This window comes from Miniopterus natalensis, chromosome 2 (genome assembly GCF_054644295.1).
Source record: "Miniopterus natalensis isolate mMinNat1 chromosome 2, mMinNat1.hap1, whole genome shotgun sequence".
NCBI lineage: Eukaryota > Metazoa > Chordata > Mammalia > Chiroptera > Miniopteridae > Miniopterus > Miniopterus natalensis.
This window is the reverse complement of record NC_142082.1, coordinates 38,235,387-38,260,109: the sequence shown is the minus strand read 5'-3', so window position 1 is coordinate 38,260,109 and position 24,723 is coordinate 38,235,387. Positions and strand designations below refer to the sequence as shown.

Here is a 24,723-nt window from a genome sequence, read left to right as displayed (position 1 = left end):
TGTACTAAATTGGAAAGATATTTTAGGATATCACCTAGATTCAGTGATACTAATATTTAATATTGATGCATTGAGGCAGGAATTAGGGTAAAAGCTTAAAAAGCAGCTCCCCTGTGTTCAGGGGCCAGAGGCAGTGTTGGTTCATTTTTCTACGTAATTCAAGCTTAAACATTTGAGTCATTCTCATTCTAACCTTGCCTAAGGTTAAACCCCTTCCAGGGTCAGCTGTTGCCAAGGTGAATGCTCAGGCATATTATCCAGGGATGTCTTTTCCCACAACAAATTGCATTTCCATAAAAGCTAGAATTTGAAACCATTATTTGAGATGCCTGTATAGGGAAAACACTGAGGAAAATTTGTTTTGGAGCCTCCCAAGGCCACACCCTGATTTGGAGATTTAGGAGGACAGCATATAGTTGTACTGAGGACGAAGATCTATTCCAGTGAAAGGGTACTAAGTAAGATCAGCATCTGGAAAAGGGTCATGGGCAAAATTCAGAGGCAACCATGTGAAAGATTCCAAGTGTGTCTCTGTGAAATCGTAGAGCACAAGCCAGTTCCTCAACAAGCGTGAAGCTTGTCAGAGACAGTGCCCAGGGTTTTTACTGGGGGCTGCTGAGGTAGGCACCTTCTGCCTAGTTCATACCAAAATTTCAGAAGGAAATAAGATATTTGATATCAACCACAATTATTTATACAAAGTTTCAGCACAGTAGGCATCTCATCAGGGAATGTTGGGAACACTCCTGAAATCCAACTTTCCAGATGCCAACCTTGTCAGCATACACCTTTCTAAGGATAACTTTTCTGCATGACATTAGGTATCCAGATAAATGCCTTGCATTTAAAAATATATTTTTATTGATTTGAGAGAGAGGAAAGGAGAGAAAGAAACATCAATGATGAGTCATTGATTGGCTACCTCCTGCATCGCCCCTGCTGGGGATCGAGCCCGCAACCCGGGCATGTGCCCTGACTGGGAATCGAATCGTGATCTCCTGGATCCTAGGTCGATGCTCAACTGCTAAGCCATGCTGGCTGGACTTAAAATATTTTAAATAATCTAAAAAGATACAATGTGGATTGTTATCAGATTTCCATACCAGGTCTATATGTGGTTTTCTGTTTTGATACTTTTTAAAAAAATCAGGTTTGTAATAGTTTGCTCTGAAATCTGTGGGTGATTCTGAATTCTGACGGTTCCTCTTGCTCCCTTTCTAAGCCTCTAATTGTTCTATACCAAGGACCTCTGTAGCTAACCACGCAGATTTTCTTTGCCACTGTCTTATTTTCCTATGTAACAATCACTTTAATCTTACTCATGTTAAGATTGCTTATGTTAAACCACCTACAAGGCTAAAAGGTATGGGGAAGATAATGTGGGAGGGAAAGTAAACAGCAGTGAATTTTATTGACTGGGAGTAATAAGCTATGAAATTCAGCCTTTTGTAAGTTTTCCAACGAAATTACTAAGGTGGTATCCCTTCTTAGGCTCTTAGCAGTAATGACAAAAGAGTAAAGGGGTTGGGAATGGTGACTTCAGTGTCAATTTTGCAGGATAAGGAAAGGTTATAATTCCTCTTAACATCATTATCTTAAACATATTTTGACAGCTATTCAGGATTATGAAACTGCTCAGGAACACAATGAAAATGACCAGCAGATTCGGGAAGGTCTAGAGAAAGCACAAAGACTATTGAAACAGTCACAGAAAAGAGATTATTATAAAATCTTGGGAGTAAAAAGGTGAATTATTAATTTAAAATTTGTATTATTTTTAATCAACTGTTTTAAAGCTAATCATTGCTCTTTTTTTCTCTCTTGGATTCATTTCCTTTCCTTATGTAATTTTAGTCATAGGTTTAACCTTAACAGTCTAACATCATAAAGCTATTTCATTAATAGAGACTAGTAATGGAGAATTAGTTGTTGGTGACAAAGATATGACACTACTGCATGAATATGTCCTAGGCCTACATTTCCTAGGGGTAAAGAGATAGGAATGAGCTTTCTTTTGGTGGGGGTAGGAGGGAGAGAGGGGATGGGGAAAAGAAAACTTCTTCAGGTCTATAAATAAAGTGGCATTTTAAGAATCAACTTGTACTTATTGTTGAAAGTATTACAGATGTCCCCTTCTGGGGTACTTTTAAACTAATGATTATTAATCGAATTTAATACTCCTCAGAAATGCCAAAAAGCAAGAAATCATTAAAGCATACCGAAAATTAGCAATGCAGTGGCACCCAGATAACTTCCAGAATGAAGAAGAAAAGAAAAAAGCTGAGAAAAAATTCATCGACATTGCAGCTGCTAAAGAGGTCCTCTCTGATCCAGGTATCACTAGCCTTTAACATTTTCTGTTCTCTTGAAATGGCTGAGTCAGTCACTGGCGACTTAGCCTCCCTCTTCCTGTCTTAGAGGCAGCTCTGGGCCTCACTTCAAGGGCTGGTGACTAGAGTGGCCTTGCAGTTTCAGAAGTCCAGTTTTACGCTTTCTTGGCCGACTCAAGGACCCACATATTTGCAGTGCGAAGACCAACAAATATGGAATGGAAAGGCCTGAGTCTGACATTTCTGTTGTTTTCACCTGTGATATGAAAGCACAACAGTGAGGGGGATGTCTTAAGTTCCTTCCAATGTCACAGCCCAGTGATGAATTCTTTATGCCAAACTGACAGAAGCTTGATTAGGAACCAGACTGGAATGTGCAGTGTGGGGAGAGGAGTGGAGCTGCCTGCCCGTGTGTGCTCCCCAGGAATTTTGCCCTAAATCAGATATTCATTAGATTTACTGGTGGCTATAAATGATGTTCTTGAAACTGCTACGAATTAGGTAATATTGAACAATACTTTGGCATTCCCTGGGGGAATTTGATGTTAAGCTATCTACTGATTTTTGTACCTTTTCATGTCGGTGGGAGCAGAAGCTATGACTTGAACTAGACAAATTAAAAAAACGGGCATAAAACTTGATTTCCTTCTATTTGACAAATCTTTCTTAAACACTTCACTTAAATGCTATGCAACTGAAGTGAAATGATTTTTTGTTCTTAATTTATAATCCAGTAAGGGAGACAGAAGTGTACTTAATGAGTACAGTAGGATACATACTGTTTGTTCTTTTGTTCAGCAGATGAGGGTCTACCACATCCCTTAGTGGTTCTGGCCTCTTGGCTTGCACAGGTGGGGGACTCTGCAGCTGAGCTTCAAGGGAGGTGGGGCCAACAGTCACCAAGGCAGGCATCAAGGAAAGAACTGCATTTTAATTACTAAGAGTTCTCTTTTGTTCTCGGGTCCCTTTTCTTAGTCCGGTCTTATTTCTAATCTCTGAGGATAATAGCTTGCTCTTCTGCCACCTGTAGTGTTTCTTTCTCCCATTTGCCTGCATTGGTCTCTGGCTCATCAGGGATTTTCCTCAGGACTGACAGGCACAGCAGTGGAGGTGGCCTTGCTCCTCTCAGGTCTGAAGAACCTTAGTTCTACTCAGATTTAATAGTGAGGCACTAGAAAGCTCGATGGGTTGTGCCTGGCTGACTTCATTGTTGGGCTTTGCATGGTGCCATGGCTGTTTGGTCAGAATAGAGACACTTTTGGAGGCCTCTTTTTCTGCGGTTATTCATTTTTTCCATTTCCAGAGAAGCATATACCATTTTCAACCCTGGCCCTCACCCCCTTCTCTGTGACTGGTATTTCTCTAGAGACCAAACCTCTGATCTAGGTGGGAACAGGAGCACCTATATTTGAGTGTTAGGCACAACTGCTTTGATAACTGAAAGTAAGTAGTCCCCCGGTCCTCCCCCACACCTTAGTCAGTATCTGGGTCTTACTCTGTTGGTTTCTTTTCTAGAAATGAGGAAGAAGTTTGATGATGGAGAAGACCCCCTGGATGCAGAGAGCCAACAAGGAGGTGGTGGCAACCCCTTCCACAGAAGCTGGAACTCATGGCAAGGGTTCAATCCCTTCAGCTCAGGCGGACCTTTTCGATTTAAATTCCACTTCAATTAAACCAGCTGGGTTTTTTTGTTGTTCTTAAATTTTTTTTTTAAGATTAAAAACAACTTGTTCCAGGATCCTAAAGAAAAAAAATTTCAAATCTCTTAGTTTGTCCACGACCAAAGAGTTGTTTTAATAAGAAAAATCTGTTCTCCATTTTAGACTTGAGGTGGATGGGTTTGTTAGGGCAGGGGGTGAGGAATGCCTGAGGCAGGCGGGCCTGCCTGCGCAGGTGCTCACATACTCTGTGGTTCTGCGCTGGAGCACGGGCGAAGTTCTTTTCTTCACAGCCTTGCATAGTAGGTCAGTGCCTGTGTTTAAGGAGGAGCTGCATGGGATCGTCATGAGAATGGGTTCTACTTCTGTATTCTTAAAGAGAATACTACCATTTTGAGCTGTTTGTTCTTAGGGACAATTTTGCTTAGATTTGGTCAATCCCGTCACTTGAAAATAAGCCTCCTTTAATTGGCATGCATTTCCATCTCCTTGCCAGCAGGAACATGGCTGTCACTGAAGTGGGGGCAGAACTCACGTTTAGAGAACCTGCTACCAAATGGTAGCCAATGTAGCCAGGCTTTGGATTGATGTTAAGCATATACTTTGTATTTTTTGTTGTTCAGTAACTGCAAGAAAATACTAAAAACCACTGAAATAGAATTGTAAAACCTATGGACCCTTTTGTTTAATATGAATATTAAACACAACAAATTAACTTAAAAGATATATATAAAATAGGTTCAGATAAGATAGCAGTGGTTTTATTCAAAGTAATTTTGCTGAAGTGCAGAGTGAAATACTTCAGCAACTGAAATTGTGAGTTAAACAGTTCCTATAACAGGGTTGTCTTAGAAATGTAAAGTTGCTCAGTTAACATAAAACAGAATGCCCTCTTCCCACTCTTAAGACAAAAAGTGGCGCAGCCTGGCTCACCCTCTTGGACTGTAGTACCTCCCAACCGGGAGGGGGGGCTGTTTCAAGTGGGCATTAAACAGCAGACCCGCCCCATTACCAGACCTTGATGCCTCAACACGTTCTCCTGTGTGAAAAAAAAATACAGGTTTACAAATCCTCAGCTCTGGCTATATGTTCACTATCAAGATGGTATCTCTTCTTGGGATACCTTCTTTGTATCTTTGAAGAAAATGAACTATTCAATCTTTGTTTATTTGATAATTTTCCCCCCAAATGAGTGTTACTTTAATCAAGAATATTAAATATTTATGGAACTACTGATATGGATTTAAAATCTAAGAGAATTAGTACCTTTATTCAGGAAAGGTTTTTCTGTTTGTCTTAGAGCATGTTGAAACATTTTAAGCAGTACGAGTCTAATATGTTTTTATGAAATCAAGCATTTTAATTTTAGTTCTAGGTGGCATCCTGACCAGTAATGTCCACAACAGCAAAGCACAAATCATTTTCTCCTATAGTCATTCTGAAACATGGAAAAATTTTTAAAACTGGGAGACAAAAATTGCATAGTTGAATTGGGTAAAACACATAAGTGCTTTTTGCATCTATTTAGGAGTCTATTTCTTACCAATAAACTTAACAATGCATTCTGAAAACTAGTGAACAGCTTGCAGCTTTCATTTTGTTTTAATGTCTCAGAATTCAAGCTAGTGTGAAAATAATTTCCAAAGGAGATTCATTTTTATTTGATCTCAGTAATCTCACTACTTTGTTATATCAGAAAAAAAATTTTTCAGTGTGGTTCTTTGGTATATGATGTCACTGTGACCTTTCTGAAATCTAGCAATGGCCTCTACCTACTTTCAAAAAAAAGGATTTCCACACACAATCAGAACAAAGGAAATCAAATCACTTGCCCTTCCCGGGAGAGGAGAGGCTGAAAAGTTGCCAACAAGAAGCCTGAGGGAGTCAGGAGGGCTGAGAGCTGGGCCACATGGGAGGTGTGTCCGGGACACTGGATACCTGGCGGCCTGCCAGCTGCTGCCCAGAGGGTTGTTTACATTATTTTTCTCCATTTGTAATGACCATAATTCTTGTTTAGTCTTACCATGGACTTAGTCATCGTACTGAAATGTGCAGTTACTGGCCTGTTTTCAGTGAAGAGAGTAAAAGTCGTGATGCCAAGTGCCAACCCTTCAGAGAAATTCTTTTGCTGACTGATGAAGAAAACAATGGCCTTTAAGTGCAGCCTGGACAGGCATCAGCAGTCTTCTAGTATCCACCTGCATGGAAAGACGGCCATTCATGTTTCCTTACGTGCCTGGGGAAGCCGTGGGTGTGTAAAGGGAGTCAGTTTCCTTGCGGGCCTGATGGAGACTGTTGTGCATGGAAAGCAGGTGACTGAGGAAGCAATCGACTGCTTTGAGGGCTACTTACACCAGTCTCTAGTCTCCCTTTGGAGACTGCAGTGCCTCGTAACTTTTGTGGCTCTTTCTGGGAAAGTGAATTCAGAGAGCATTTCACCTTACCTGTATTGTATTCCCTTCTTAAACGCCTCCCTTTTTGGTGAGCTCTGGGAGTGAAGTATCGCTGGTCTGTACATTGTGGATAATTACCACAGCAGCAAGTATTAAACAGCCTATAAATGTGAAAAAGTTCTAAAAAGAGAATTAATTTATTGCCCACTTATGAAAGTTTGTTTGTTCTTACCATTGGATAAATGAAAACTCGAAAACAACTTCAATAGTTTACTGATGTGAATTGGTTATAACATAATACTAATGTTAAAATGTCTTTCTCTTCAGTCAGTATTAAAAGTTCATTTTAAATATCAATATGGAAACAGAACTTTTCGATTCTCTGATAAAAGAATGTAAACTACCCACAAATTTTTAATGACTCACAATTTAAAATTAGCACCATTTTCTAGTCATGGTGGAAAATGAAAGATTCATCTTTAAAGGCATGAAACTGGTCAAAAGTTGTGTGTGAGACTTACCATGAAAAACATTCATGAGATGCTTAAATTAAAAATGGTTCCTCAGTCAGGTGTTTGTTAGGGCCGACTGCCTTAAAGGTACAGGACACTGGTGACAGGCCTTGCAAAGAGTTTTCATTGAGTACATATCAACAGTATAACCTAGAGAGACTCATGCAATCTGTTGAATGTAATATACTTTTCCATATTTAAAAAGGAAGAAAGGAAGAAAGAAGGCAAATGCTAATATTTGTCAACACATATCCTTTTTCTAAATCAGATCATTCCCTTTAAAGTAGCAGAGTTTATCCTGTAATTGCAAATGATGTTAAGGTGGGGATAATTTCTGTTTTTATGGATGATCTCATTTGCTGAATGATTTAAGAGTAAAATTAGCCACTGCGTGGCTTTGTGTATAGTTAACAGGTTTTGTTCCAATCATCTGTGGTTGAACCTTTTAGCAGTGGAAAGCAGAGTGCAGAGAATGTAAAAATGAGATGTTCGCGGGGTTAAAATATCCTGCTTAAGGCTGGATAGTTGGTTTTGAATGAGAAGACTAAGTAACTTAATCCATCTCAATTTAGTGTTTTAATAAAAAAACCTGAAAATTAATTGAAATGGGTCTCAGACATGTCCACATATGGGTACTATTTTTATGCCCTTGTATTTTCACATTTAATAAAAATATTTATGGTCAAAATCAGTACTCTTTTGCTTCTGATTCATTTTTAGTCTTTTGGAGAAGTCCATTTACCCACTTTTTTCACACATAATCAGTAATGAGATGACAAGGGCTCCTGTTCGAAAGCTGAAGGAAGATCAGAGCACCAAATGCAAAAATGGCTAAAATCTCTTCACTTCCAAAAGTCTGAGGACAGCAAGGCATTAAAAGTGGATAGTTCTTCAATTTCAATACAATTAAAATCTAATACTTAAATTCGCTTTGTTTGAAGACTTTCCCTTTTATACTATAATTTGTACATTTCTGTTAGAGAGTGGTGGGGGACACACTGCTGCCTATCTCCATCAAATTTGTAACAACCAACAAAAGAAGCTGGCTTCTCAATTCTATATTCTGCAGACCCTAAAACTAAAAGACAGGTAGAATGCTTATACAGAACTTCGTAAGCTCAAAGTTTGCAAATTCTTAATAATCATATCTTGGCAGTATATGAGCAACTGGCCTTAGTGTGAAGACAATGAAATAAGGGCTGCCAGGCGAACAAAGAAGTAGTTCCTTATAGAATATTTATAAATCTAGACTTTCAGATACAAGGTATAGCCATGTGGAAATGAGACATAAATTTAGCCATTCAAATCACAAGACAAACTGGGAAGGGAGCCATCAAGACTATATTATTCTGCAGTTCTAGCTTCTGCTCTATGAAATACTAGCAAAATTGGACATAACAGTAATAGTAAGCATGAGAATCAGGTGTCTTTGCCTAGCTGACCCTTTCCACAGGATTCTTATAGCAGTGGAAACAAGCTGACAATAAAGGAAAGCAAAGTAACATCTTGCAGTCAGTTGGGGCTTCTGCCCAAAACACTAAGCCATGAGCTCTCAGAATCTTACCTCTTGTCAAACCCAGATGTTACTTCCAACTCCAAAGAGGAGTGAGCCACAGAGCACGTGGAGTTGGTCACCTCAGGCCAAGTTACCACTGCAGCCTTTGATAACATTCCTTAGGATCCCTGGAAACCACAGGAATAATCTTGTTCCATCAGGGTAGGCCATACCTGGAGCACTCCATTTTATCAGAGACAAACATGAGTAAAGGGAGGGTGACCAGAAGAAGCAGAGGTCTCGTGATCTCTTAATAGCAATGAATGAAGCTACTGGGAACAGTTCTTACTTGAAAATACTCCAGGCTGTGCCGTCAAATAGAGGACTAGCCTTGTTGAGAAAAGCTCAAAGGAGCCAAGAGGAGAGACTGCCAGGAGACAGCTCCTGGCTCACTGGTGACCTAACTGTCAGAGCTGTCAAAGATGGACCAGCCTGTCTCTAGAGGCAGACAGTTTTCTATCGGCCTGGAGGATTCAGAGGTGCCTGAGGCTCCACTTGGCAGGGCCTTGTAATGGGGGCTGGCACACTGACTGGGGGCTAAACTCTACTGGATATTCCCGAAACCTCACATATCAACAGAATCATCTGGGGAGCTTTTTAAACCATCATGATTTCCCACGTTCACCTCTGCCCCGTTACATTAGACTCTTCAGGGGCTGGGGTCCTAATGACTTGGAGCTCTCTTCCAGTCCCCAAATCCTATGACTCTGAAATAGTTGGGTAGGTTATGAACACTGACTATTCCTATTCTCCTATTATAAATGCTCAGCAGGAAAATGAAGTTTACATTCTTAACTTAGTTTCCATAAAAGTAGCTAATTCTTTTTTTAAAAAGTACATACATACAACCCATAAGCCCAAAAATATCATAAAATAAAAATTAGAAATATAAAAAAAATGCAAATTGAGCATAAGATTAAATCATATGATTTAAGAAAATAATATAATGTGACACTACTTTCTATTTTACAACAGATAAGGTATAAATAGGCTTAATTTTTTATTGCTATTCAGAGATAACCATGAGTCCTTTTCTCAGAAGAAAAAACATACATTTTTCTAATTTTAAATGCATTTTGTGAATAAGAAGATATAAATGCACAGAGAGCTTAAATACACAAAGATGTTGATGGTTTGGTAAACCCCCACTAGTTAGATATGTTTTTTACTGGGTTACGTGGCAAAATATCACTTTGGTAAAAAAACAGTGTTTTAAGCAATCAGGAAAAAGGAATAGTCTTAGTTTTAAATACTCAGTGGTCATTTCTTATATAACTTAAACTTAATACATTAAGTACATGTATTTTTAAATAATATTTTTTAAATTGAAGAATATGTCACCGATCTTTAATGAAACTTCCAAAAGTCTTAGCAGTAGTTCCACACTTTCCCAGCAGGTGGCAGATTTCTTGTCATACTTTTTATCTTCTTTCATAAAAGCCAGTGCTAGAGTTCATCATGTGTCAAAACTGTAGGGGAGGAAAGTTTATTTCTTGAAAACTTTAATATCAAATTAGAGTAAATCTCACTGATGTATGGGACATAGAAAAAGCACAGGTGTTGACAGGATCCTTTTTTTTGTTAGTTTAGTACCTATTTGCTTCATTATGTGACATGAGAATAGCTCTGTACATTAGGTATCAATTGTATTGCACTGTACCATGACTACTTACCTTTTTACCCTCCTAGAAGTGTGCTCCCATCAGTCTAGGAGGACAAGAACCATACCTTATTTATCTTTGTTATCCTAGGGCCTAGCACCCTGCCTGGCAATGGAGGCCTTGAAATATACTAACAGATTACTGACCACGCACAAAGTATGAGTGTAATGCAACAACAAAGAGCAGAACACATACATGGTATTCTTCTATGATGGGAGGAGAGAGCATTCAAACATAGACACAGGTATTACACAAATGTGAGAATCAATAACAGTGGACTCTTAGAGACAAAAATGGTTTCTTTTTTTTTCTGCATCACTGACCTGTCACATATTAATTGATTTAAGAACACTGAGAATTCAAAATGATATTTTCAGGTAGAAACTAATTAAAATACAACTTAAATGCATTCTGTACCAAAATTCAAGATGGCACACTATGTTTCTCTCTTCACTAAATTCCGCTTTAAAGAAAAGAAATATAAAAGGGGATAAGAGAATGTGGGAAGTGATTATGAGACATCAGAGCAGAGTTATCAGTGAATTTCTAAAAATGGAAAAGAGAATATACAGCTGAATACATAAAGACACAGTTGAGATATATTGATATTCCTGACAGTGGAAGCTGGGTGAACCTCCTAACAGAAAACACTGGTGGGGAGTGAGTGAGACAGAGCAGCAATTAACTGAAGGACTGGTCTAGAATATCTGTGCCAGTCAGCTTTCCCTCCCATTTTACTGCAGACTGAAGAAAAGCTGACAACTATTCCAAGAGAAAAAGTAGAAGACTATTCTTTCTTTCTTTTTTTTTGTTTTGTTAATCTTCACCTCAGGATATTTTTTCCATTGATTTTAGAGAGAATGGAAGGGAGGGAAATGGGGAGGGAGGGAGGGAGAGAGAGAGAGAAACACTGATGTGAGAGAGGCACATTGACTGGTTGCCTTCTGAATGTGTCCTGCCTGGGGTGAGGATCAAACCTGCAACCCAGGTACATGCCCTTGACCGGGAATTGAACCCGAGACCCTTCAGTGGGTAACCACTGAGCCATGTCAGCCAGGGCTAGAAAACTATTCTTGAAAACAAACTGAATAATCTATTGAAGGAGAGGGGGGAGGGGAAAGGAGAGAGGAAAAGAGAGAGACAGACACATAGATATTTTTGTACGGGTATCGATACTCTTGGCTTGTGGGTAGGGTGATATCTGGGATAGGCTTTCATCTATTCCACGCACATACATCCAGAGGGAAGCCTGCCAGTTAGTTGTACAACATGCTAACATACCTAGAGCTATCAATCAACCTTCCCATTCAGAGAAGAAGCCTCTTGGAGAAACAGACACATTTACACCATGGCAAGGGAAACCTACTATGCCAGCTATCTATATCAATCTAATATTTCATTCTTAAATATATAAAAATTCGAGGAAGACTATAAAAGCAAAAGAAACAAGACCAAGATGACCACACAAAACAACTCACCCAATGGAAAGAAAGATAACTGAGAAAACCAAAGGGATACTTAAAATAATTCTAATTAATATTTTCCAGAGATTTCTGAAAGTCAATGAAACTATAAAACAAGAATAAACTGAAACTCAAAGGAAGCAAACAGGGAAAAGAAAGATCTGTTGGAAATTAAGATGTTATTGTCCCTCTTAACAATAAAAATTAATAGAAGGGTTGAAGAGAAAGTAAAAAATTTTCCCAAGACACAGAGGGAAGACTAGGGAATATAAAAAGACAATATAACCGTGAAATACAAAGGATCATAAAAGGCTGCTATGAACATGCCAACAAATGGACAACCTGAAAGAAGTGAGTACATTCCTAGAAACACACAACCTACCAATATTAAATCTGGAAGAAACAGAAAATCAGAACAGACTAATTATTAGTAAGGAGATTGAATCAGTAATCATAAACCTCCCAACAAAGAAAAATCCAGGAACAGATGGCTTCACTGGTGATTCTATGAAACATTTAAGAAGAATTAAAAGCAATCCTTTTCAAACTCTTCCAAAAATAGAAGAGAAGGGAATACTTCCAAACTGATTTTACAAGGCCAGCATTGCCAATACCAAAACCAAACAAGAATGCCATAAGAAAAGAAAGTTATAGGCCAATATCCCTGATGAACACAGATGCAAAAATCCTCAACAAAATGTTAGCAAACCAAATTCAACACTACGTTGAAAGGATCATACACCATGATCAAGTGGGATTTATTTCAGGGAGGCAGGGTTGGTTCATCATCTACAAATCAATCAATATGATACACCACATTAAGAAAATAAGGATAAAGCCTGGCCGGGCGTGGTTCAGTGGTTGAGCATCGACCTAGGATCCAGGCAATCGGGGTTCGATTCCCGGTCAGGGCACATGCCCGGGTTGCGGGCTCGATCAATGACTCTCTCATCATTGATGTTTCTATCTCTCTCTCTCCCCCTCCTTTCCTCTCTCTGAAATCAATAAAGATATGTTAAAAAAAAAAGAAAAAAGAAAAAAAGAAGGATAAAAATCATATGATCATCTCAATAGATGTAGAAAAGGCATTTGACAAAATTCATCATCCATTTATGAAAACTCACGACAAAGTGGGTACAGAGGGAACATGCCTCAACATAATACAGGCCCTATACAGTGGTACTCGGTTTTCAAGTGTACTCCATTCCAGAAGACCATTTAAGTTCTGAAACGTTCGAAAACCGAGGGATCAACAGCCAACAGCTAGGCTTCAGGATCTTGCAGCCAGTGGAAGCCGTGTGGCATGTTCAGCTTCTGAGGTGTCTTCGAAAACTGAAGCATTTACTTCCGGGTTTATAGCGTTCATAAATCGATCATCAACGGAGACATTTGAAAACCGAGGTACCACTGTATATAACAAGCCCATAGCTAACATCACACTCAATGGTGAAAAGCTGAGAGTTTTTCATCTAAGACAAAGATACCCATGATTGCCACTTTTATTCAACACAGTATTGAAGCCCTAGCCACAGCAATTAGGTAAGAAAAAGAATTAAAAGGCATCCAAATAGTAAAGAAAGAAGTAAAGCTGACACTATTTGCAGATGCAATGATATTATATAGAGAAAACGCTAAAGAAGCTACCAAAAACTGTTAAAATATATAAACAAATTCAGTAAAGTTGCAGGATATAAATCAATATACAGAAATCTGTTGCATTTCTATACCCTAATAACAAACTATCAGAAAGAAAAATTAAGAAAACAATCCCATTTACAATTGTATCAAAAATAATAATTAGAAATAAATTTAACCAAAAAGGTAAAAGACCTACACACTGAAAACAATAAGAGATTGGTAAAGGCACAAATAAACAGAAAGATATTCTTCCCATGGGTTGGAAGAATATTGTTAAATGTTCATAATACACAAATCAATCTACAGATTCAATGTAATCCCTATCAAAATTCCAACAGAATTTTTCACAGACATAAAACAATCCTAAAATTTGTATGGAACTACAGAAGACCCCAAATAACCAAAGCAATCTTAAGAAAGAACAAAGCTGGAGGTATCATATTTCCTGATTTCAAACTATATCACAAAACTATAATAGTCAAAATAGTATGGTATTAGCATAAAACCACACATGTACATCAATGGAACAGGACAGAGAGCCCAGAAATAAATCCGTGCATATAAAGTCAATTAATTTATGCGAAAGTACTCAGGAACATACAATGAGGAAACAACAGTATCTTCAATAAATGGTGCTGAAACTGGACAGTCGCATGCAAAAGAAGAAAGTTGCACCTCTATCTTACACCATATACAAAAATTAACTAAAATGGATTAAAAGCTTGAACATAAGACCTGAAATCATAAAATTCCTAGAAGAAAACACAGGCTTTAAACTTCTTGACATTGGTCTTGGTAGGGATTTTTTTGACACAAAAAGTAAAGGAATAGGTGTGTAATCTATTCTAATTTCATTTAATGTGACATATGGTTCAGACACCACCACGAATGATGACTTACTTGCATTTTTCTTCTTGTTTTCAAGGTGATCTAACAGTTGTCGTATCTCAGTATCATACTCCACCCATTCTGGGACAATCCTGACAGCAGCCTTCAGTTTCGGTTCTTTTGTTTTGGGATTATTGCACTAAAAGTTTAAATAAAGTTTTGTTAATAGAAAAACCATGCTCCAGAAACATAAAGGAAATACTTGAGGACACTGCTGTGTCACTGGAGTAAATAAAATGCATTTTATAAAAAGCAGAGTCCTAAGTCCTAGAAATACTGGAATTAGTTTAATAGAGACAGATCAAGTGAAATGACAAATCACAGTTTATGTAGGCAGTAAGTGTTCAACACAAATACCTCAATCAGAAATTCAAACAAAAATTGTTCATAAGTTTGCCAAACAATTCTGTAAAATGTTTTGTTGACAAGAGGTCTAAATACATGACTATTCTGACAAAGAACATAGCACAGACTATATTAATAAATACTTTCTTACCTTTTCTCTGGACTAAAAATTTGGATAATATACTTTACATTTTCCACAGACAAAACCATTTGTCAGCCTTTAGAAATGTCCTGAGTCTCTTTAGCAAAAGCATTCATTCCCCTTCACATGCCTCTGTTCTAATGAGCAATTGTGAGTGTATTAAAAATCAGTTAACTGGAACTCATCTGTCCAAATACTAATGGTTGTGAAGTTCAGAGTAGTACATAAATCTCAGTCCTCAGGGTTCCACCTTACTGGTTGGTAGAGTAAGACCCACATATGTCACTTAACTGTGCGTCTGTGCATGCATGTGTGTGTGTGCGTGTGTGATCTGAGTTCCTTCATCTACAAAGGAGGAAATTAAAACAAGATCATCTCCAAGGTTCCGCTAATATATGATCATTTTAAACTACTTAGCAATTGGTCCTACTATAGAGTTTCCTGGGAAATTATATAGTTTAAAAGGCAAAAGAAAAGGTGAGAAGATGGTTGAGAAGCATCTAATTCTGGATGTACTGAAGGTTCAGAGGACAAGAGTTGCTAATGGGCTGAATGTGAGTTGTGAGAAAAGAGAGACATCAAAGATGGCCCTGGTGTCTTTGGCTTGAGCAAAGTAAAGAATGGAAATGCCCTTGACTGAGACAGAAAAGACTATGAGAGGAGCATAGACTTCACAAAGCTACACAGACATCCACTTCCTCATTACAAAGCATTCACAGGAAACGAGTCTTGAAGCTCACTTCTAAGTTACATTTTCTCATGGTTGCTGAAATTTGCCTCCCTTACCCCTGCCGCCCCAGCCTTATGGGAAAGCTATTAATTATTAGCCATGAGCCTTTTGTCTTAATCTTTTCCTCACCAGATATTTTCAGTTCATTCCACTGTCAACTTTTTAATCTCAAGTAGTGGAAAATAGGATTTTTTTCATAATATAACTATAGGCAATATGTTCGATAATGTGAAGATAATGGAACTATTTTCCCTCTTTTTGTGGCAGAAATTATTAAAATAAAAATACTATGTTTTCCTTAATTTTACTGTGCTGCAATTTTTTTCCTACAATCTACATCCATGCTGCTTAAATGGGGTTAGTATTCCCCTGAGGGGAGCTGTGGCAAGGTCTGGGGACATTTTTGTTTGTCATGACTGGGGTTGGTGGGGTGCTGCTGCTATCTAGTGGGTAGAGGCCAGGGATGCTGCTCAACATCCTGCAGTGCATGGGACAGACCTCACAACAAAGAACTATGTGGTCCCAAATGTTAGTAAAGCCCAGATAGAGAAATCCTTACTGAAATAGAGTCTCACCTTCAATACCATTATTCATGCTTTTTCCTCACCCTTATGCCATTTCCTTGGAATTTTTCTGCATTCCCTTAACCTTTTCCCCAAGAAGCTAGCTCAAAGTAGCAGGTTCTCTCATTTTTATTTTTAGTGTTTCTGAGGAAGAGATGGCTAAGCTGTCCACCAAAATTTATGTCACTGTCCTTTTCCTATGCAGACCTACTGCTAGGAAGTAGCTGCCCATCCAGGAATGACATTTCTCAGTTCCTCTTACATCTATATGTGGCCACATGACCAAGTTCTATCAAGGGGCCAAGGCCCTTAGGAGTCAGGATGCTTCCTTCACTCCAGATCATACTATCCAACAGAAATATTATGGAAACTGCATATGGAATTTAAAATTTTCTAGTAGCCACATGTAAAAAGGTAAAAGGAACAAGTGAAATAAATTTTATTTTAATATGTTTTTATTGATTTCACGGAAAGGGGAAGAGAGAAAGAAACAACGATAAGAGAAGGTTATTGATTGGCTGCCTCCTGCATGCCCCCTACTGGGGATCAAGCCCACAAACCAGGCATGTGCCCTAATGGGGAATCCAACTGTGACCTCCTGGTTCAAGGGTTAATGCTCAACCACTGAGCATGCCAGTCAAGCAAGTGAAATAAATTTTAATACTCCATTTTATTTAACCCAATATGTCCAAAATGTTATCAGTCAATATGTAATCAATATAAAAATTAGTAATATTTTTACATTCTTTTTGTTGCACAGCCTTCCCAATCTGGTGTGTATTTTACATCCCACAGCACATCAGTTCAGACTGACAACTTTTTAGGTGCTCACTGGCAACATACGGTACATCACTGCCATACTGGACGGATGGGTACCGATGATGACAAGACCCTAGAGGATGAACAAGCCACAAGCTGAATAGGGACTGGTCCCTGAGTTATGTTATACAGGAAAGCTACTCACAGACAGGGCACCCACTTACATCTGTACTTGGGTGAGTGTGAAACCACTGAAATCTGGGAGTTTGTTACAGTAGCTCAAGTTAACTTAAGTATTCCTAAGGATCCCAAGGAGACTTCATGTCACTAAGGTATGAGTCACAACATTTTATGTTACAACACAACCTTAAACAACATCTTAGCTATGTTTAGTAATGTTCTTGATCTCTCTTTAGAAGATTTCTTTGCTTCTAAACCCAAAACACTAATTTGAAAGAATATATGCACCTCTATGTTTATTGCAGTGCTATTTACAATGGACAAGATTTGGAAGCAGTCCAAGTGCCCAAAAGTAGATGAGTGGATAAAAAACCTGTGGTACCTTTTGTGACAGCATGGATAGGCTTGGAGAACACTATGGTAAGTGAAATAAGCTGGTCAGAGAAAGACAAGTATCATATGACCTCACTTCTATGTGTAATCTAACAAACAAAAGAAACAGAAGCATAGGTACATAGAACAGACTGACAGCTGTCAGAGGGGAAGGGGGTTGGAGGGCTGGGTGAAAAAATGGTGATAGGATTAAGCAAAAAACTCACAAACACACACACACACAGACACAGACAACAGTGTGGTGGTAGCCAGAGGGGAAGGGGTTGGGATAGGTGAAGGTGGGCAAAGTTGGGATAAATGGGAGGGAAAGAAACTGCTTCAGGTGACAGGCGCAGGATGCAGTGTGCAAATGATGTTTTACTGAGTTGTATACTTGAAACCTGTATGGTTTTGTTAACCAATGCCACCCCAATAAACTATAATAAAAAGAAAATTCCCTTGCTTTCTTAATAATGCCTTCTTATTTGTTTCTGCTACATTCTATCATCTACTTTATTCTATCTATCATCAATATTAGAATTGCATTCTAATATTCTGGCATGCCACTTTTTTTTCTATACAATTGTACACGTATCTGGAAAAACATCCCTATATTTTAATGTTCTGTCCTATTTTGCTCAAAACTGTATGAATTCTAATATTTAGACAGCTTATTCTTCAGTAATGATCTTGTACACAACTATTTTATACTTAAATAAGCACATAAAAACAATATGGTCAGAAAAAGAATGATAATATCTCATAACTGTTAAAAGACAATACAGTATTCGAATGTGAATCCTAGACAGACAATAAACTAGTTTGAAATATTTCGTGTCAAGAAGAGTTAAACTGGGTAGCATGGTTAAATTGCTTAAAATGAAAAGGTAATAAAAAATACTTCTCAAAAATGAGGAAGAAAATAGACATATATAAAATAATTTGAGCGGAGACAATTATTTTGGTTATCTTTATTTAGGAAAAATATTGGCAGGAGAATTAAACTGATGATATGCTGAGATGATAGCTAACTCATGAATGTGTCAGCCAGCTCATGGCCTTTCTTTCAAAAGCCCTTGTGTGAAAAAAGTTAACAGCTGGCCTGAGATTGCTATTCTTAGAAAGCATAGCATGGCTGGCACCTGGGAACGTGTATTTCAGGAGTGTTCCCCCCATTCCCTGATAAGAATGGCTCATGGGGCCTAATCTGTGCAAACAACCTGGTCTATGCTGAACACATACCTTCCTTCTGCATGTTGGGAATTTTGGTATGTGCCAGACAGAGGGGGTGCTTATGTGAACAGCCCCCAATAAGAATCCCGGGCACTGGGTTTCTAATAGCTTCCCCAGGAGACAACATTTCATGCTTGTTATGAAAATTTTCATAGCTTAATGAATTAAGCTTGTTCCATGTAACTTCACAGGATGGGGCTCTTGGAAGCCTGGTTTTCTCTGGACTTCACTCCATGTACATTTTCTCTTTGCTGTCCTGGCTTTGTACCCTTTCACTCGAATAAATCATAGCCACAAGCATGACTATATTCTCAGTCCTGTGAGTCCTCTTACAGAAACATCAAACCTGGGGTGGACTCAGGGAATCCCTGACACAGCCCTACACCTGCCAACCTAAGGAAATACAATAAAAAATAACAAACTGAGCAACAGTGTATCAGTGTGTGCCATTCCATTTGTAAAACATAAAATATTTTTAGTGAACATTTTCGTATCTGCTTATACACAAATGAAAATAACCACAGGCACTCACCAGATCGATTGTTTTGGCTCTTTGTTTGGATTCATCATCACACCAGGTTTCACACCACAGCCAATCTTGAGGAAGAGACTTAATGGCAACTCGGTAAATCATATTATTGGGAAGATCCTACAGGGGAAAAAAAGATTTAAACAAAGAGGTATAGAGATTAGAGTCAGAGCAAAAGAAGTCAAAGATGTCATTTAGATTATAAATAGATCCTTAAAAACATGTAAATCTGAGATATCTTTCTACTTTTAAGCTTTAAGTACTTAACTTGATGCAGTCATCTGTGTCATGAATAAATCCATGCACTGGAATTGAGTCCACACCTGCCTTGGACTTGACCCCTAGGATCAGGGCTGAAGGAGGCCTAGAAACCCACCACTTCACATTCCCCAAACAGATTCCCTCTATCTGCCTTGAAACAACAGGATTGATCATTCACACTGTGCCTGCTATTACTGTTTATGTCAGTTACCACCACATTCTCCAGATTCTGAGGTGACCTTTCACTTTCCTGTTAAAACAATGTTCCATAAACATTTTCACTTTTCTGTATGCTCAGGGCTTTCTAAGCAAAGATTATAATGGAAGTACTAGCTAATGCAACAACACAAGAAAAGGAAATAAAAGATATGCAAATTGGAAAGGAAGCAATAAAATTGTCTTTGTTCACAGATGACAGGATTATTTATGCAAAAAGTGCCAAGAATCAATAAAAAAACCTACTGGAACTAATAAGTGATTATAGCAATGTTTTAGGATACAAAGTTAATATATAGAAGTCAATTGCACCCTGGCTTGTGTGGCTCAGTTGGGTGTCATCTCAAGTACTGAAAAGTTGCTGGTTCAATTCCTGATCAGGGCACAGGCCCAGGTTTCAGGCTTAATCCCCAAGAGGAGGCATGCAGGAGGCAGGCAATCAATGTTTCGCTCTCACACTGATGTTCTCTCTCTCCCTCTCCTTTCCTCTCAAAAAATCAATTAAAAAAGTATTAAAACAAAAAATTGCTATATACCAGCAATGAACAATTGGAATTTGAAATTAAAAACACAACACCATGACATTAGCACCAAAAACAAACAAGACAAAAAAATAAACCTAGGTAAAAAGCTAACAAAATATGTTCTTCTACATGAGAAAAAAAAACTACAAAATTCTGATATAAGAAATCTGGGAAGATCTAAATAAATGGATAGCCCATGTTCATGAATAGGAAGACACAAAATTGATAAAATGTCAATTGTTCCCAACTTGATCTATAGATTGAATGCAATCCCAATAAAAGTCCCAGAAAATTATTTTGTGGATATTGGCCTACCCGATTCTAAAGTTTATATGGAAAGGCAAAAAATCCAGAATAGCCAACACAATAATGAAAAAGAACAACAAAGTCAGAGGACTTATACTACTGAACTTGTAGTCTTACTATAAAAATCTATAGTAATTAAGAAAGTATGGTATTGGCAAAAGACTAAACAGATCAATGGAATAGAAGAGACAGCCCATAAATATGGAAATTCTTTGTATTTTAAGTTCAATTTTTTTTTCTTTTCCTAATCCTCAATTGAGGATTTTTTCCATTGCTTTTCAAAGAGAGTGGAAGGGAGGGAGGGAAGGAAGGAGTGTGGAAGGAGTGTGGGAGGAGGGGAGAGAGGGGGAAAAGGGGGGAGAGAGAAAGAGAGAGAGAGAGAGGTGAGAGGGACACATCGACTGGCTGCCACCAGCACGTGCCCCAACTAGGGGCAGGTAGTGAACCTGAAGCCCAGGTACTTGCCCTTGATCAGGAATTGAACCCGAGACCATTCAGTGTGCAGGCCGATGCTCTAACCACTGAGCAACACTGGCCAGAGCTGTGCTCAATTTTTTTTCTGTAAACCTAACACTGCTCTAAAAAAGAAAAGTCTATTCAATAATAATAATAATAAAAAGCTACATGGTTTCTTCCAAAACGCTTTTCCTTGGAATCCATTCCTTAAATTATCTGGTCTGTCATCTTATCTCAGCCACTTTTTCCCCTGGTCATGTCCTAGCCAAGTCCTCTGCAATTTCAAATTCATGATCCCACTCTCTGACCACCTCTTGATTTTCAACTCACTCCATCTCGTACTCAGATATCAGTATCTTTTGGTCATCATTTGAACTTCCAGTCAAATGATCCTATTTCATTGTCCATCACCCCTTGATGTCTTTGCTTCCTTCCTTACATAACTTAATTTCTATGGTTAATCGTTACAGTTAATCCCTTGAATATACTCTCAATTGGCTTACCCTGGTTTCACTTAGTTGTACTCACTTGGCAAAATTATAGTCCTGCAACTAAACATGGCTTGCAAAACACATGGACACACATAAACCATGCTGTTTTCATTTTAACCTCATGAACATGAATCTTAAGGGGGACCTTAATGCTGTCGAACAATTATGTATGTGTCTATTCACACACAAGTGTGTGTAGACAATGTGTTTTCATTTCTCTTGGGTAATTACCTCAAAGTGGAAAGACTGGTCATATGTCAGGTGTAAATTTAAATTTATAAGAAATCACCAAACTATTTTCCAAAATGGCTATACCATTTTACATTCTCATCAGCAATGTATGCAAGTTCTAGCCACTGCATACCTTGTTAGCACTTGGTGTGGTCAGTTTTTTTAATGTTAACCATTCTAATGGGTGTGTAGGATTACTCATTGTAGTTTTCATTAGTGGGATGTGAAGAAAAAAATTTTCTATTAGGTAAAAGAAAATGTAAGGCAGTAGCAGATGGGGCACAGGAGGAAGTGAGTTTGTTTTAAAGACCAGAGAGACACGTTTAAATGATGATGGAAGTAAGAAAAAGATAGGGTATGTGAGATAGGGCATATAGTGGGAAGAAGTAGTTTTAGGATGGAAAAGTGAAGATAAAATACTTTTATTTTTTAAAATGTTGAGCTTGAAGTTAAAAAAATTATATGTAAGTCTGGATATCCAATAGAGAATTCTATAAAGAGAAAAAGCTGAAAATATAAAAATTTGAAGTTTACAAGCCAGCAGTTGGAGCAGTCTATCTCTATATACTGACAATTATTCCACACACACTTTACTTACCTGATCTAGGTTTGAAAGACTGTTTGGATCTTGACTGAGAGCTTGGTACTGGCCCCGGAGCCTGTCACCTGCTGCAATTCTCCTGAACCTCTTGAGATCCACTACATATAAGGCACTGCAAAAAATGAGTACTCCTATGTTATTTATAGATTTTTACTTTCCCCCAGTGTTTGTCTACTTATATGACAAACCAAATTTAAATTGTCTGTAGTAGTTAGAAGCATATTACTTGAGCCATATTACATGGGTTTAACTCGGTTTAGTTATGTAAGCCTGGGCAAGTTATTTTAAGTGCTGTATGCCTGTTTCCACATCTATAAAACGGGGATAACAATAGTATCTCAAGGTTGTCATAGAGGTTTTATGAGTTAATATATGTAAAATCTTGTAAGAGTGCCTGGCATGTAATAGACTATGTAATTGGTTGCCATTACTGTGTAATTTCTAAGAGAACTGAGTATTGGTGATTCAAAAGTTATTTACTAAAAAGTAACAGTATAAGTTTTCTTACCTGATATGGTATTTCCTTCTTAAAAGATGTGATGCCCAATATCCTTTCTTCCAGAAACGATACCCATCCATGTCAGTGCGGCTATCACAAAATGGAGTATACCCATAAGGAGCTCCACCCAGATCGAAATCTCGAAGTTCTTTCAGGTCATGTCTCACAATCTAAATAATTAAAATAGTTTTTCTGGTGAAGACTATAAAATAATATAAGCACCTTTTATGTGAATCTCAAATCATTACCTTATTGTAGAAATATAGAGCACTGGATTTTCTTACAGTTCTTGCATTTAATATGAATTTACTAAGTTTCTATTTTTTCTCTTCTCCACACAAATTAAAAATAACCTAAAATTTATATACCTAGTCAACATGACAGAGGTCTTACTCATTAATAAGAATAATTATTACATCACTGTCATCAATATATTTTAAACAAAATGTATTCTGGGAAGGAACTAAATATTAGACAAATGCACAGCTCTCAGTTTCTCAAGGTATGAATTAACAATTCAATATCATTTTTATGATAAATCTCCATTATTGTATATTGGCAAATATTAGTTTGAATCATAAAGAAAAATCTCCTATCTTCAATGGCTTTAATACAATAATGTTGATATATTTCATTTTTTAATAGGCTCTAGCCTGCTGGAGAACTATCACTGTATATGTTGTGGGCAGGTAGGAGAAATAAATTTGGTTAGACAGTAGGTTTGGAAATGTTTAGTTCATCACGCACATTTGCCCATTTTCTTAGTTTTTAATTATAATGATTCACATTTATCAATTTGGAAATAACAAAAAAAATAGAGTTTATGATATAAGTAAAATCTAACATAGAATTTGAAAATATACTTTTTGTCCTAAATATAAGTACTAACTTATGCATTTTAATTTATATAACATTAATATTTACATATTACTGTTCTTTTTAGAAATTTGTGCATTTTTCCAAACACTTTTTTGCCATGAATGATTGATTACAAAGGTATTCAAGGAGGAAAGGGGCAAAGTCGTGGACATATAAATTCTGAAAGCTGAGAACCATGATGTTTTTTTGGGCCAAATTTGGGACACTTTTTTCCCGTTAAATGATAGAATGATGAGAATTTGGTTTATGGCTAAATGCTGTTGAAGGTGGAAGAGTGAGAAGAGAGAGAGTTGTGTGCAATTGCTATCTTTCCCAGGAAGAACAGCTCATTTTATACAACCATCAGCTCATATTCATAGGAACTCATATAACTTCTATTATGACTAATACAATCATTTATTTTTAATTACCAAAATTAAAAAACTACTACTTCAGAGAGAAAACTGCCATTTCCTAACTAAGAAATGGTATTTCTTGCAATATCTTTAATTTTCCCCTGGAAATCTGAGTTTTTTAAAAAGATGTATCACAATCATGTCTTACTTGTTTATGTAGAATGGCAACAAAGATAGTGATAAATACCAGCAACATAAATTAAGTCCCTATACTAAGGAAGAAGTGTGAAAAAAGTTTAAGTACTACTAAAAACAACAGTTAATCTTATTACCTGGTCAGCATCAACAAAAATGATTTTGTCCACTGCTAGAGGAAAAAGGACATCAAGGAAGAGAATTTTGTAACCCCAAATAATCCTTTGTTTTTCCGTCTGTTGGTGAAGCCAGCGGGGCCACTTATATTGGACTAGTTCATATTGGAATCCATATTCCTTAGCCATGTAAGGAATTACCTCCTAAAAAAATACACATACACACAAATCAAAGAATATGTTCAAGGAAGAAAAAGCAGTTTTTGCCTTTGAGAAAAAATTATCATTTTAAAAAGTAGAGTTTAATATATATATAACACATAGACACAGATAACAGAATGGTGATGGAAAGAGGGGTGGGGACTAGGTAGACGTGGGCAAAGTGGGGGAAATGGGGACAAAAAGAGACTTTGCTTGGTGTGATGAGCACATGATGCAGTGTGTAGATGATGTTTTATTGAGATGTACACTTGAAACCTGTATGGTTTTGCGAACCAATGTCACCCCAAAAAATTAAAAAATAATAAATAAATAAAAGGCAGAGTTTACTATAGAACTGTTAAAAACAAATTGATAAATGTCTAAATACTACTTCTACACCTTATACCTATTAATGAGAAATATGGAAATGCTGGCAAATATAAAGAGACAAGTATATATAC

At 37.5% G+C, this 24,723-nt stretch overlaps 2 protein-coding genes across 4 annotated transcripts in view; one reads left to right on the top strand and one right to left on the bottom strand.

The window, feature by feature from the left end:
• Positions 1-5,562, top strand: part of DNAJC3 (DnaJ heat shock protein family (Hsp40) member C3) — a 57,329-nt gene extending 51,767 nt beyond the window's left edge. Inside the window, exons 10-12 of the mRNA XM_016224148.2 lie at positions 1,614-1,746; positions 2,186-2,334; positions 3,846-5,562. Coding sequence (XP_016079634.1) covers positions 1,614-1,746; positions 2,186-2,334; positions 3,846-4,003 — 440 coding nt within the window. The 3' untranslated portion in view covers positions 4,004-5,562. The remainder of the gene's footprint in view (positions 1-1,613; positions 1,747-2,185; positions 2,335-3,845) is intronic.
• UGGT2 (UDP-glucose glycoprotein glucosyltransferase 2) overlaps positions 3,801-24,723 on the bottom strand; it is a 138,251-nt gene continuing 117,328 nt past the window's right edge. For 2 of the 3 annotated variants that reach the window (XM_087814269.1, XM_087814270.1), the window contains 6 exons: positions 24,083-24,265; positions 22,546-22,706; positions 22,035-22,149; positions 18,955-19,071; positions 14,111-14,237; positions 3,801-9,917 (listed from right to left, as the gene is read on the bottom strand). In XM_087814269.1, the coding sequence (XP_087670395.1) occupies positions 9,895-9,917; positions 14,111-14,237; positions 18,955-19,071; positions 22,035-22,149; positions 22,546-22,706; positions 24,083-24,265 (726 nt within the window). In that variant the 3' untranslated portion in view covers positions 3,801-9,894. Of the gene's footprint in view, positions 9,918-14,110; positions 14,238-18,954; positions 19,072-22,034; positions 22,150-22,545; positions 22,707-24,082; positions 24,266-24,723 lie in introns of those variants that run through there. The other variant, XM_087814271.1, reaches the window with a different exon arrangement.